The following is a 15421-nucleotide window of genomic DNA, read 5'->3' as shown; positions in this document are numbered from 1 at the left end:
AAGTTGAGCCTCGCATCATAACGGCCTGATGCCTCTAAAAAACCCAGAAAGATAAATAAGTGCTGCTGGGCCCTGGAGCTGGCTGAGGAACAGGCTGAATCCTGCAAGTCCCTGAAGTGGCTGGATGGGAAGCAGGCCAAGGCCTACAAACTATAACAGCCCCTTTACACCTGCAGCTTCTGCTGCCCAACTTTAGGCTCCCTTGGGAGAAGGCAGAGGCCTGAAGGGACCCTGAAAGGCAAGGAGCAGAGCACAGGGTGTCTCAGGAGGTGGCAGAGATTTTGGGAGGCTTTAAACAGTTCTCCAGACCTCCTTGCCTAGACTGTTAAGACATCATCTGGAGCAGGTTGTCATGAATAATGATGTGATTTATGATCACCTTTTTTAAAAATATAAAAACTATTTCTCAACTAAAGCTCTAGGGCAGGAGTGTCAAACCTGCAACGTCACGTGACGTGTTGTGACATATTGCAATTTTTTCCCCATTGCCGGAGCTGGGGTAGGCGCAGTTTCGGCCTGACGCATCTGGCCTGTGGGCCGGCAGTTTGACATCCCTGCTCTAAGGGCATCCAAAACCTTTTGCTTATGCACAGATGCCAGTACTACAGTTACATAGGGATTACACACCCAAGAAGTCACAACACAACAATGAATTATTTGAATTTTATTTAATCCATGAAAATCTACCTTAAAAACAACATAGAAAATCAAAATATAATCCAATACAATCAATTAGAAGAAACTGCAAAAGCTTGGAGTTGAGGCACAAGCTACAATTTGCAGGATTGTCTGAAGTATTTTTGAGGCCAAAGCAACACGCTGTATCAAAGCAATATCTGTGAATGGAGACATGCTCCCTGTACCATGACAAAAATTGTTTGGGTGCCTTATTTTTTGTATTGAGACCATCAGTTGCAAGAAAAATGACTAGTTATATGATTTATGCTCTTGGCATCGCTTAGAAAGGCCATAGTATCTTAAAAAAAAACTTCCCAATCAAGCACTTGTTCCTCAACTTCTAGTCAATAACTATTTACATTGTTATTACCAGATTTTATTTAAATGTTTAACTTTACACAACTATTAACAACCTTAGAGCTATAAAGGGAGATATAAAGGTAAAATCCAGGATTACATAGGTCATGCCACCACTGTATTTTGTATTGTTATTTCACTTGCTGCAATATGGCTTTTCATAAGCAGATTATAGTTTGTTTAAATAATTGGTTTCCCATTAGCTGTTAAACGGGTGCTATAAAATTAAAGTGGCACTAAAACAAATCTTATTTTGAAGTGGGCTGTACATAATAAACCTTTTGTGGATCACATAAAGAAAATTAGTCAGGCAAGAATAAATTCCAGAAATATACTGTATATTCTAATTTCAGCAGATCTATTGAAAAAGATACAACACAGAAATAAAGGCAGATGAGTCACATTGCTGGCTCTGCCTCTCCTTTTAGATGATGTAGAGGACCCTTGTTCCCCAAGAAAAATGTCTGCCTGAAGAAAAAAATGCTAAATAGTGACTTGTATGTAGTGATTGTAGTTTTATATTTTAATTTTTATTGAAATTAAATAGAGCTATATTTCTTAATAATAAATACATTTGTGTAATCTATACTATCAACTTTCAGAAAGGAAATGTTCTAAGGAACTATAGGTTAACTTATTCACTGGCTTTTGAAAGATAAAAATTAACTTTATGAAATACCACAAGATTGTATTTAATAAAAGAACTAATGAAAGTGACAAAGCTAGTATTTTGCACCCAGAACAAAATTTGTAGCAAGGGAAGATGATATAATAAAGAATACACTAATTAATTTTGGGACACCTATTAATGAACATTTTAAATATTATAAGCTACTAAATAGACTATCTAATTGAGAGAGCAACAATACCTCCTTGTTTCCATCTTCAAGTAAATTAAATTTTCTTACCTATTTTATCACACTAAGGAATTGTGGGACAAGGCAGAGGTCCAGAAGGAAATAGACGTGTGTAATCTATACTATTAACTTTCAGAAAAAGGAGCCTGTAGGTTAACTTATTCATTGGTTTTGAAAGATAAAATTAACTTTATGAAATACCATTCAACTGGAGTGAAGAAATTGTTTCATTATGCTCTTCTGTCCTGTCTAAGAAAGAGCACATACCAACCGGTAGCAGCATATGCAAGTGTTCATTGTTTAGATGTGAAAAGTGTACACATATTGGAATGAAAAAACTACTTTTTATTGGGACATACTTGAACAGATTGACAATTTTTAAGTATTTTGATGAGGTCAGTGTGATGGAAAGATCAGACTTTTCCATTACTCCAATATTACTTGTGGAAGCAAAGAGATCAAATTGAATTTCTAGATGGATACTGATTGGCTGATTTAAGTTATGATTGCCATTCTGGCCAGGGAGAAACTACTCACTGCTGCTATGGCTTCTTCTTGCCTTTGGCGCCACTTAATCGTTTCTGATGAGCAGACAGGGCTTATTATCCCTTGTGTCTTCCCTGACTGATACATTTAAAACTGAGAAAGGTGCAAAAGATTTCCTTACACCAAAATGATCTTTGGGTACCTGGATTCCACTCCGTTCCTGTATCAATGAAGATAATCACTAAAATAGAAAGGTTGAATTAAATATGTGCTAAAAGAAACAGCCATTTATAATTTAAAAAGAAATTGTTTATATCTTGATATTGACAGATCTAGTAGATGATTTTTTTTAAAAAAAAATCAAAGATACCTACTCACCTTAGTATAAGTGATTTTTTCTTTTTGTACAAAAGGAGTAACATCTTTTACTATTAACTTGCACAAAACAGCCCACTGCAATGTCACAATGCATGTACAGGATTGCATATTATTATTTGTCATATTTGCCTTTTATAGCTATTCCAGATATTATGTAGAATCAACTGTATGAAATATTTGCCATTCCGTATTTTAGCTGAATAAAAGTAGTATTATTAGCGGAAATTTATTTATTCTAAGTTATAAAATGTATTTAGCCGCCACTAGATGGTGCAGTCGTATCAATGATCTTTCCATTTTATTTTCCATTGTGCAGCTCTTAAAAGTATGTATTTATAGGCTCCTGGGTACATTTCAAATAAAATATAATACAGGTAGGACAATGAGCCTGCTAGGCCTTGGAAAAAGCTCCGTTGGGTAGATATGAAGACTACAAAGTGCAATTTAATTTGATTGGCTAAACAACTTGGTGATTAGAAGATCAAATTCTGAAAGAATATTGTAATGATCATTTGAAGTCTTCCCATTTTGTATGCGCAACTTATTGTGACCTTGCATTATGAGTTGAGCGCATTTATTCCAGACATCCTAACTCTTCTTATAATGGATTTATTCTGAATATGAATGCAAATATAAATGTAAGCCAAATCTTTTTTTAAATTACTTTAAAGAAATCACAGTATATCTCACTGTTCATGAATCTATGAATTAGATTTACAATTTACTAACAGATCAAGAGAAGTTGTATTGTTTGGCAATGACCTTTCTGAAAGCAATAGCAAATATATCATAAAAGATTTATTCTCCTCCAAGCAAATGGGAAACCAATGTTAAGTTGGTTGGAGCCATCTATGTTAGTGATGGGTCACTCATAATACCTCTTGGCCCAAACAAGTGAGATAATTTTCTTTCCATTTTTTACGGAGAAAGAAGAGGAAACATAAATACACAAACAATTACTATCCAGTTTGAGAAGCATTGGTAAAAAGGGAATCTCAAAAGACGCCAACTTCCTTTCCAGATAAAGAGACTGACATACTTCCACAGAAATACTTCCTGCCCCCATTCAATATCCCACCCCAATCTCTTTATCAATAACAAAAATAAAGGTAAAAGAATATTGTGAAAGGAAGTATTCACAATCAAAACTAAAGGAGGTGGCTCAAGCTCCTGATGGTGGCTCAGGATTGTCAGGTGACTTCCTCAGAAAAACATTTGAAAGCATGGACATGTTTTCACAGCAAAATCATTGATCCTCAGCCTGTTTAAGCAGAATCCATCCTCTCTGTTTCTTTCTCCAGATACTGGTCCCTCCAAATGTAAGAAGCAGTCTTCAGCAGAACTGTTGGAACAACAACAAAAAATCAAGAATGCCTTACAATCAGAGCATCTTAATTAGTAATTTACAGCACTAGCAAATCATGATATGTTAATAAGGATGTGTACTTTTGTCATTGTAATTGTACTTTTGCCAATTACTATCCATCAGTACTGTTCAAAGTTGCCCATTGGAGATGGAAGCCAGACAAGGGACAGACAACTTATATATGATTATATGAAACTAGGTATATCCCATTTTGCCTAGTTAACAGCACTACTCAGAGAGCTGCACTGTTTGCCTATGGTTTTCTGGATGTAGCTGAGAGTGCTGGTTGTCAACATTAAAACCTTAAATGGCTTGGAGACAGAAGAGGGTTGGAGATTGGAGGTTTTCTATTCCGAGAAAATGTTTCTGAATGCATTGAGATAGCATTTACTCAATGCAACAAGGTGAAGGATTGTTAAATATTGTGTTACAGATTGTTCTAATCTTTAATACATTATCTGGAGTGTACATCCTTTAGAACAGAGGTCACCAATCTTTCTGTGCTGGTGGCCAGAGGGAAAGGGAGAAGCTGGCAAATTTGCGTGTGCTCGCATGCACATCTAGGGAAACGGGGCCATGTGCACCTGCACACGCTAGTGGCCCCATTTGTGCAGATGTGCAGGCACTAGCCGCCACCACTAGCCCTGCACCCATGCGCAAACAGGCCGCACAACCTGCACGTCGCTAGCGGCCATTTGTGCATGTGTGCAGGTGCTAACCCCCACCAGTAGCCCCCACACGCATGCGCAAACAGGTCCATGGGCACTAGCACGAGTGGGGGTGAGTGTGCGCAGATACTTGCGTGCACTGGCCAGCTTGTCCTGTGGCCTGGTGGCCAGTAAACCACGGCCCGGTAGCGAGACGTGACCCATAGGTTGGGAACCCATGCTTTAGAATTCATTGGGATTGAAGTGCTAATTAGCTTGAGTAACAACAACAGAATAGCCTAAAATGCTTACAACTCTAAAACATGAATACATCTATTTTAAAGGTCTCACAGCACATTCTTCAATAAAAAAACAAGCCATAGTTTGTAAATAAAGGTGCATCTAACAGTTTCTCAACCATTCCTTTCCTCCTGCTCCTTTTCTACTGTTAAATGGGAGCAATTCATATAGACCACTTCCAATGTTTCAAGCATTCTTGTGTGCTTGATTTCACATGTTTGAAGAGAATGCTGTAGTAAGCACTCTTGCCAGAAAGGTTGATAACCTAGTCCACATGTTCTCTAACTTATTAACATCTAAGAAACTGTAATGTGAAAATCTCCAGTGGCCAAAACTTTGATAGGTAATAGTGGTCAATATCTACCAGCCCATCTGGAGATAACCGTATCTTGGAATGAAATGTATGTTACAGATATAAGAACAGATATCACCAAGCTTGTTGAATGTACAAAAGTTGTTCACAGATTGGCAATAACTGTATTATAATGAAAGAAAAAGGACTGAGTTTGGGTAAATAAATATAGTATAAAATTATGAATGTCAGGGGATGCCAATGGATGGATGGAAACAAGACAGGGAAGTAAAGAAAAAGCAATGGCGGCACCTGGAGATCCAAGTATAAATATGATATTATTTGATGAAAAAGAAGTCACAAATGTTGTAAGGATCTTGAAAATTTTTAAGATTGCAGGTGCAGATGGTGTTAATATCACATGGCTGCCGCAAAGAAAAAATACGCTAGGAAAATAAAGTAGAATTGTGGAAATCAGATAACCACAGCAAGTGAAAAACATCTAGTACAATTTCTTAATCTTGGAAGCCTTTAGTTATAGTAGGAGGGAAGGTGGAGCAATGGCCGTGCAACACATTTGGGAAACAAGTTTGGAAAAACTATGCTGAAGTCTCCCTCCTCAACAAACTCTGTGGCAAACCTTATTTACTGAAATTAGGACAGGTCCCTCAAGCAGAAATCCAAAATACTATCTAGGCATTTATTTCTTCCCCATTTCAAATCAATTAATTTTTAGTGTAATTAATTAGTATTATGTATTGATTTCAGAATCAGAAGTATATGAATACCATATATTCCGGCATATAAGACGACTTTTGAGAGCGTCGAAACAGCCTCCGAACTCGGGGGTCGTCTTATACGCCAAGTCGTCTTATATGCCAGAAATAAGGTAGTTTCTGGCGTATAAGACGACTTTCTAGGCATGCGACTTGGCGTCGATGGTCATGCGACTCGGCATCGATGGTCTTGCGACTCAGCGTCGAACTAGGGGGTCGTCTTATACGCCTGGTCGCCCTATACGCCGGAATATACGGTATATTGTGTTTTATCTTGTTGATGAAACTGAAAAGAACTAATTATTTCTTATTTAAACTACTGCAGATGAATTATTTTAGTTAAACACTTACATAAAACCTCAAAATTTTCTGAGTTTTGTATGAAGCTGAGGACTGTCACCAGATGTGGTATCTTCCTCTTTAGGCATCTCAGGAAATTCTGTCAATTGGCTGTAATCTTCTTTTCTCGTCTTCTGAGTCTGATGTTCTATTAATTTTTCTTGATTTTCATCTATTGCCCCAACTTCTAAATCTTTTATTGTTGATTGTTCAGTTTCAAGAAATCCTACTGGATGATCTCCTGAGACAATACTTCCTAGCATGATGTTTTGAGTCTCTGTTGAAAGAACTACATCCACTTTTAATTGAGGTTTTGAATCATATTTCTTATTTTCTGTTTCATTTACAATCTCTTTCACGGTTTCAAGATCAACATCTCTCTTTCTGGAATTCCAATTTTCTATATCTTCAGATACTGTAGAACATGAAGACATTTCTTTTGCTACTTCAATGGCTTCATCTGTCTCTGCATTTACAGTTGTTGGTTGAATTTCATGATTTTTCTCTTCTGCCATAGAAACTTGCTGATCAACTTGTATAACTTCCTGAATTCCAAACTCATTAAAACTCATTAAACATAATTCACTCTTCTGCTTTAAAGGAGAAATGGCCTCCTGTGTTTGTTGAAATTGAGCAACTGCACTCATTTTCTGCACAATTTTGTAACTCTGAGACTCCATTGTTTCAAACTGAACGTCTTTTGAAAATTCAGTAGAAGTTGAGACTCCTGAAATCACCGCCTTTTGCTCAACTTTGTCCTGAGATGAAGATGTTGGCATCTCCATTTCTGGAGGGGATCCAGCTTTACCTGTCTGGAGTGAATCTTCTCTGGTGCATCTTCCTGCTGATTCTTCTGGAAATTCAGTAGAGGGAATGCCTTCTGAAGTCAACATCACCGTTTCCTCAGTTTCTTCTTCTGATGAATATTTTGGTAGCTCTATTTGTGGAGGGGATCCAGATGTACCCATCTGGAGTGCATCTTTTTTGGTGCATCTTTCTGCTGATTCTTCTGAAAATTTAGTAGAGGAGATGCCTTCTGAAGTCATCACTTTTTCCTCAGTTTCTTCTTCAGATGAAGATTTTGGCAGCTCCATTTCTGGAGGGCCTCCAGATGTATCCGTCTGGAGTGCATCTTCTTTGGTGCATCGTTCTGCTGATTCTGAAAATTTAGTAGAGGGGATGCCTTCTGAAGTCATCACTTTTTCCTTGGTTTTTTCTTCAGATGAAGATTTTGGTAGCTCTATTTGTGGAGGTGATCCAGATGTACCCATCTGGAGTGCATCTTTTTTGGTGCATCTTTCTGCTGATTCTTCTGAAAATTCAGTAGAGATGCCTTCTGAAGTCATCACTTTTTCCTCAGTTTCTTCTTCAGATGAAGATTTTGGCAGCTCCATTTCTGGAGGGCCTCCAGATGTATCCGTCTGGAGTGCATCTTCTTTGGTGCATCTTTCTGCTGATTCTGAAAATTCGGTAGAGGGAATGCCTTCTGAAGTCATCACTTTTTCCTCAGTTTCTTCTTCAGATGAAAATTTTGGCAGCTCCATTTCTGGAGGGCCTCCAGATGTATCCGTCTGGAGTGCATCTTCTTTGGTGCATCTTTCTGCTGATTCTGAAAATTCGGTAGAGGGAATGCCTCCTGAAGTCATCACTTTTTCCTTGGTTTCTTCTTCAGATGAAGATTTTGGCAGCTCCATTTCTGGAGGGCATCCAGATGTATCCATCTGGAGTACACCTTCTCTGGTGAATCTTCCTTCTGATTCTTCTAGAAATTCAGTAGAAGGGATGCCTTCTGAAGTTATAGCCTTTTCTTCAGATGAAGATTTTGGTAGTTCCATTTCTGGAGGGGATCCAGATGTACCCATAAGGAATGCACCTTCTCTGGTGCATCTTCCTCCTGATTCTTCTGGAAATTCAGTAGAGGGGATGTCTTCTGAAGCTATCACATCTTCCTTAGTTTTTTCTTCAGATGAAGATTTTTGCAGCTTTGTTTCTGGAGGGGATCCCGATGCACCTGTCTGGAGTGAATCTTCTCTGGTGCATCTTCCTGCTGATTCTTCTAGTACTGGATCTATTTTCTCTGAAAATGCCACTTTACCAGGATCAGGATACAGAACTGCAGTTTCACTCTTCTGCTTTGAAAGAGCCATGGACTCTTGTTTAAACTGCGCAACTGCATTCTCTATTATTATCTGCACAATTTTATAAGCCCGAGACTCTATTGTTTCAGGCAGAATATCTTTCCAAAATTCAGTAGAATGAATTCCTGCTGAAGTCATCATCTTTTCCTCAGTTTCTTCATCAACTGAAGATGTTGGCAACTCCATTTCTGAAGGGGATCCAGATATGCCCATTTGGAGTGCACTTTCTCTGGTGCATCTTCCTGATGCTCCTTCTAGCATTGAATCTATTTTCTCTGAAAATGCCATTGCATCAGGATCAGGGTACATAACGACAGTAATACACTTCTGCTTTGAAAGAGCCATGGACTCTTGTTGAAACTGAGCGACTGCATTCTGTATTATTGTCTGCACAATTTTATAAGCCTGAGATTCTATTGCTTCAGAATGAGCACTTTTTGGAAATTCAGTAGAGGGGATTTCTGCTGAAGTCATCACCTTTACCTCAGTTTCTTCATCAGGTAAAGATTTTGGCAATTCCATTTCTGGAGGGGATCCAGATGCACCCATCTGGAGTGCACCTTCTCTGGTGCATTTCCTTGGTGATTGTTCTTCTAGCTCTGAGTCTATTTTATCTGAAAATGCCACTGCATCAAGATCAGGACACAGAACTGCAGTTTCACTCTTCTGCTTCGAAAGAGCCATGGACTCTTGTTGAAACTGAGCAACTACATTTTGGATTATTATCTGCGCAATTTTGTAAGCCTGAGACTCTGTTGTTTCAGACTGAACCTCTTTTGGAAATTCCGTAGAAGGGATTCCCTCTGAATTAATCACAGTTTCTTCATCAGCTGAAGATGTTGGCAACTTCATTTCTGGATGTAATCCAGATGCACCTATCTGAAGTAGACTTTCTCTGGTGCATTTGCCTGCTGATTCTTCTGGTACTGAATCTATTTTTTCTGAAAATGCCAGTTTATCAGGATCAGGATACAGAACTGCAGTTTCACTCTTCTGCTTTGCAAGAGCCATGGATTCTTGTTGTAATTGAGCAACTGCATAGTGGATTATCTTCTGCACAATTTTGTAAGCCTGAGGCTCTGTTGTTTCAGGCTGAACATCTTTTGGAAAGTCAGTAGATGTCGGGACTCCTTCTAAAGTCATCACCTTTTGCTCAGCTTCTTCCTTAGATGAAGATGTTGGCATCTCCATTTCTGGAAGGGATCCAAATGTCCCTGTCTGGAATGCACCTTCTCTGGTGCATCTTCTTTCTGATTCTTCTGGAAATTCAGCAGAGGGTATTCCTTCTGAAGTCATTATCACCTTTTGCTCAGTTTCTTCATCAAATGAAGATGTTGGCAACTCCATTTTTGGAAGGGATCCTGATGCACCCACGGTGCATTTTCCTGGTGATTCTTCTAGCACTGAATCTATTTTCTCAGAAAATGACACTTTATCAGGATCAGGGTACAGAACTTCAGTTTCACTCTTCTGCTTCGAAAGAGCCATGGATTCTTGTTGAAACTGATTAACTGCACTCATTTTCTGCGCAATTTTTAAACTCTGAGATTCTATTGTTTCAGGCTGATCATCTTTTGGACATTCAGTAGAGGGGATTCCTTCTGAAGTTATCACCTTTTGCTCAGTTTTTTCATCAGCTGAAGGTGCTGTCAACTCCATTTCTGGAAGGGATCCAGATGCACCCATCTGGAGTGCACCTTCTCTGATGCATTTCCCTTTTTCTAGTACTGAATCTATTTTCTCTGAAAATGCCAGTTTATCAGGATCAGGATACAGAACTGCAGCTTCACTCTTTTGCTTTGAAAGAATCATAGACTCTTGTTGAAATCGAGCAACTACATTTTGGATTATTATCTGTGCAATTTTGTAAGCCAGACCCTCTGTTGTTTCAGGTTGAACATCTTTTGGAAAGTCAGTAGAGGGGATTCCTTCTGAAGTCATCAGCTTTTGCTCACTGTCTTCATCAGAGGAAGATTTTGGCAGCTCCATTTCTGAAGGGGATACAGATGTACCCATCTGGAGTGTACCTTCTCTAATGCACTTCCCTGGTGATTCTTCTAGTACTGAATCTAATTTCTCAGAAAATGCCACTTTATCAGGATCAGGATACAAATCTGCAATTTCACTCTTCTGTTTTAAAAGAACCGTGGCCTCCTGTTGAAATTGAGCAACTGCATTCTCAATTATTATCTGTGCAACTTTGTAAGCCTGAGACTCTGTTGTTTCAGGTTGAACATCTTTTGGAAAGTCAACAGAGGAAATTCCTTCTGAAGTAATCACCTTGTGCTCAATTTCTTCATCAGATGAAGATTTTGGCGGCTCCATTTCTGAAGGAGATCCAGATGCACCCATCTGGAGCGCACCTTCTCTGGTGCATCTTCCTGCTGATTCTTCTAGTAGTGCATCTATTTTCTCTGAAAATGCCTTTGCGTCCAAGTCAGGACCCAGAACTGCAGTTTCACTCCTCTGCTTTAAAAGAGCCATGGACTCTTGATGAAACTGAGCAAATGCATTCTCTATTATTATCTGCACAATTTTGTAAGCCTGAGACACTATTGTTTCAGGCTGAACCTCTTTTGGAAATTCAGTAGAGGGGATTCCTTGTGAGATCATCACCTTTTCCTCAATTTCTTCATCAGAGGAAGATTTTGGCAGCTCCATTTCTGGAGGGGATCCAGATGCACCTATCTGGAGTGCACCTTCTCTGGTACATCTTCCTGCTGATTCTTTTAGCATCTGATCTATTTTCTCTGGAAATGCCACTTTTTCAGGATCAGGGTACAGAACTGCAGTTTCACCCTTCTGCTTTGAAAGAACCATGAACTTTTGCTGACATTGGGCAACTGCATTCTGGATTGTTATCTGCACAATTTTGTAAGCCCGAGACTCCATTGTTTCAAGCTGAACATCTTTTGGAAATTCAGTGGAAGGGATTCCTTCTGAAGTCATCAGCTTCTGCTCAATTTCTTCTTCAGCTGACATTGGTTGAATGGTTACTTCTGTTAGACTCCCTCTACTCCCCTCTTCATCAGACAATTTAATTCTTTCAGCAACGATTTGCAACATTTCCTGCGTTTCTTTATTTAATTCTTCCAGGTCTTGCTCATTTTCCTCGATCTCCTGCACTGGTGTAGCTATTTCTGTAGTATCGGGAGACTCAGTTAGCCTTGAAACTGCTGAAATCATTTCAGTTGTCTCTTCAGCACAAGAGATTTCAGTTGTTTCTTTAGCACAAGACATTTCAGTTGTCTTTTCAATGACTGAAGCTTCTTCCCGAGCTGTAACTGCTTCCGAGGTTAACTCCAGGTCCCCAATTATACTATCACCACTAATATCCTTTCTCATTTGTGGCACAAGTTCAGTTACTGCTACTGTTTCCTCAACAATTCCACTTCCAGAAATCTGCTCAGCCTGTTCCTCATCATCCTTCACATGTTCAGTGGACTCGGTCACAGCAGCTGGTATCCAAGATGGTGATCTTTCTTCAATACTTATAATTGCTCTCTCACCTTCTAGCACTGAGACAGTAACTGCATGAACTAATCCTTCACTGACCTGCTGAATTATTGATGTGTGTTCTGACTTTTCTATATTTTGACTTGGAATTTCCTTATCCATATCATCTTGCCTTGCTTTTTGAGCTTCAAATTTCTCTTGCTCAGCAGCATCATACTCTGATAAAGGAACCACAGCTGGAACATCAAAGTCCTCCTCATTTGTTCCTGTCATTTCTTCTCCAGCTTCTAGAACAGGAGCATGTTCTGGTATTCCATCAGACTTTTTCTTCCTACGACCAGGCATTAATTTTTTAAATGAAACCCAGGATTCTTCTTTTCCAGTATCCCCATCTAAGGTAGCTTGTTCTAAACATGGAACTGTGATGGGCTCATCATTTTTCTCTTCCATTCTTGTTTTAGATTTTCTTCTTGGAGTTACTAGTCTTTTAAAAGATTCCCATGTTGAAATTCCCTCTGTTTCAGATGGGCTTCCTGCTTGTTCTGGTGAAGAACTTCCTTGTCCCTGATCACTTTCATGTGAGTTATTAGTAAAGATGGTGTTGTCGTGCACTGCTTCTTTATTTGGTCCATTCTCATCTAATTTTTGTTCATCTTGAGGAAGTCTTTGTCCGGCTTCTTCATCAGAAGAGGAAGATTTTCTGCTTCTTCTCTTTGATGAGCCTACACAGATTAAAGCTTCCCATGATACAGAAGTATCAACTTTTTTCTTGGGCTCATCTGCACTTTTTTCTATTTTTTGTTCCTCACCATTTTCTTTAATATCTTCCTGTTCATCGTTAGGTGCACTTTCGGTTGTCTTACCAAGTTCTTCTTCTCTGTCACCTTCAGAAAGTCTCCTAACCCGTTTCTTAGGAGTCACCATTTTTTTAAAAGATGCCCAAGGGGTAACACTTTTCTTCTCTGCATCTGAAGGAACCCCTTCTTCAGCTTCAGAAATCTGTACAGCATCGGAAGCCTTTTCTATGGATTCTGTTATTTCTTCAGGAGAAGAAGCAGAACTCTCTCCCCTTGGGTCATCTGGACTTTCTGCAGTATCAGACAACTGCTGTGCTTCTTCTGCTGCTTCCCCTGGTTTAGCTTCTTTCTTTCCTTTACGTTTCTTTCTCGACAATTTCTTTAAGCCAGGACCCGTGAAAAGTTTTTTTAAAGGGCTGCCTTGCATCTTGTTTTTTTCTTGAGATGACAGCAATTCTACCTCACTTGTTACTATGCCTTCCGGAGGCTTGCCTGCTGCTGTATCAAGACTGCTTGGATCGGTTGGGATGAAGTGTTCCTTCGCTATTTCAAGAACTGTTTCTGTGACTTTTAACTGTTGTTCTTTCTGAAAGTCATCCTTTGTTTCCACTAACTGTTCAAGGACTAGTTGTTCTTTTTTAGTTATTTGGGGTTCTTCTTCTGTCACAACAGCTGTAACATCAATATTTATCTCTCTAGGTTTTTCATCAAAAATCTCTGTGGCCAAAGGAGCCTTTGGTTCTGATTTTTCTTCTATTATTTCAAAAGGTTCCTCGGGCTTTTCTACTGCTACTGGAGACAGTGAATCCAAATGGTTTATTTTTTCTTCAAATACTTCATTTAACAGTTCTGTTTTTGATTCATGCAATGCAACAGTACTTTGCTCTATGCCCACTAAACTTTTTTGCACTTGTTCCAATTTTTCCTTGGACTCCAAGTCAATCTCCCCTTCCAAGATTATATCCATTTCTTTTATATTTTCACCCAGTTCTTCTGCTGGTGGCTGCTCCCTGGGAGTAGTAACTTCTTTCAGATTGGCTTCTGATGAAACTTCTACCATTTTTGTTTCTTCTTTTCTTTCTTTCTCTCTTTCTATTTTTTCATCACTGGCTTCAAAAGAAATGTCTTTATTTATATGTTCAGCCAGTTCTTCTATTGATGGTTGCTCACTGGGAGTAGCAGCCTCTTTCAGATCGGTTTCTGATGGAACTTCGACCATTTTTGTTTCTTCTTTTCTCTCTTTCTCGCCTTCCATTTTTTCATCACTGGCTTCAAAAGATATTTCTTTATTTATATTTTCAGCCGGTTCTTCTGCTGATGGTTGCTCAGTGGGAGTGGCAGCCTCTTTCAGATCAGTTTCTGATGGAACTTTGACCAGTGTTTCTTCTTTTCTCTCTTTGTCACTTTCCATCTTTTCATCACTGGCTTGGAAAGAAACTTCTGTCCCGTCTTTTTCTGGTGTCAGTTTTTCTTTTTCTAATTCTTCTTCAACAATTATTCCTTCTGTTGTCACTTCTTTCTCCATTTCTTGTTCTTGTTTTTCTTTCTCAGATTGCACTTCTTCTTTAGGCTTTCTGAAGCTTGTCCTTTTTCTAAACCCAGCCCAACTCTGAGTAAAAAACTTTCTCAGAGGTGATGCAGTTTCAGCAGTTGATGGGCTTACTGGAGAATCTGGAGATTTAATCCCATTGTTTTTGATTTCTGCCTCTTTGCTTTCTGCTTCCACAGGGCTTTCTGTTACTTTCTCAGAGGTTTCTCCTTTCATCTCCTCAGCCTGAGTTTCTTCCTCAGTCTTGTCTACAGAGGCAGTGATTTCACTTTGTGTGGCTTCTCCCACTGTCTCTGTCATGAGTTGTTTATAGTCTCCAACTACGTCACTTGACCCTTCTGCAACCTCTGGCTTTACATCCAATAGCTGAACAGGTTCAGCTTTCTCTGTTTTATCCTTTTTAACTGTAAATTTGAATCCAACTAATTTAAAAACCTTTTTAAATCCAACATCATTTGATGGAGATACACCAGGCTGATCTTCTTTTTCTTCTGATGCCAGCTGTTTATCAGCATCTTCTGTGTCTTTCTGTACCTCATCTTCATTTAATTTGGCATTTAATTCCTCTGGGCTGGTCTTGATATCTTCAGTAGATTCCTCTTCCAGAATTAAATCTGCAGCCTTTGTTTCACCAACTGTAAAAGATATTCAAAGATAATAAAAATTTAGAAGTGCCATTATTATAATTAATTAATTAATGACATTAGAGAAGTATAATCATCCCTTATTCTATTAACCTATAAAGTTTTCTGGATGTAAACTCCATGTTGCAACTGTCTTGTTGCAAATGTACTAAAATTAATGAGTATAAGTGGATTTAAGTCTCCATTTTTGAAATAATAATTTTTGTATTTATAATAGGAAAAAACAGCAATAGACATTTAATCTCGTAAGAAAATTTCAATCCAGATTTGTTTTTTTAGCTTAATATTTTTTCTTATTACTTCATAATTTCCTTATCTAAGTCTCATCCTTTTTAAAGAAGTGAAATTCAGACTATGTTTT

The 15421-nt window shown here is 38.6% G+C and overlaps 1 protein-coding gene across 2 annotated transcripts in view; it reads right to left on the bottom strand.

Moving 5' to 3' along the window:
- Positions 1-649: 649 nt before the first annotated feature.
- Positions 650-15421, bottom strand: part of AKAP12 (A-kinase anchoring protein 12) — a 66002-nt gene continuing 51230 nt past the window's right edge. For both annotated transcript variants that reach the window (XM_039346912.1, XM_039346913.1), the window contains exons 3-4: positions 6489-15051; positions 650-4098 (exon numbers count right to left, since the gene is read on the bottom strand). In XM_039346912.1, coding sequence (XP_039202846.1) covers positions 6497-15051 — 8555 coding nt within the window. In that variant the 3' untranslated portion in view covers positions 650-4098; positions 6489-6496. The remainder of the gene's footprint in view (positions 4099-6488; positions 15052-15421) is intronic.

This window comes from Crotalus tigris, unplaced genomic scaffold (assembly GCF_016545835.1).
Source record: "Crotalus tigris isolate CLP2741 ecotype Arizona unplaced genomic scaffold, ASM1654583v1 scf7180000018030.5226217, whole genome shotgun sequence".
In the NCBI taxonomy this organism is placed as follows: domain Eukaryota; kingdom Metazoa; phylum Chordata; class Lepidosauria; order Squamata; family Viperidae; genus Crotalus; species Crotalus tigris.
This window is presented reverse-complemented; position numbering and strand designations above follow the sequence as displayed.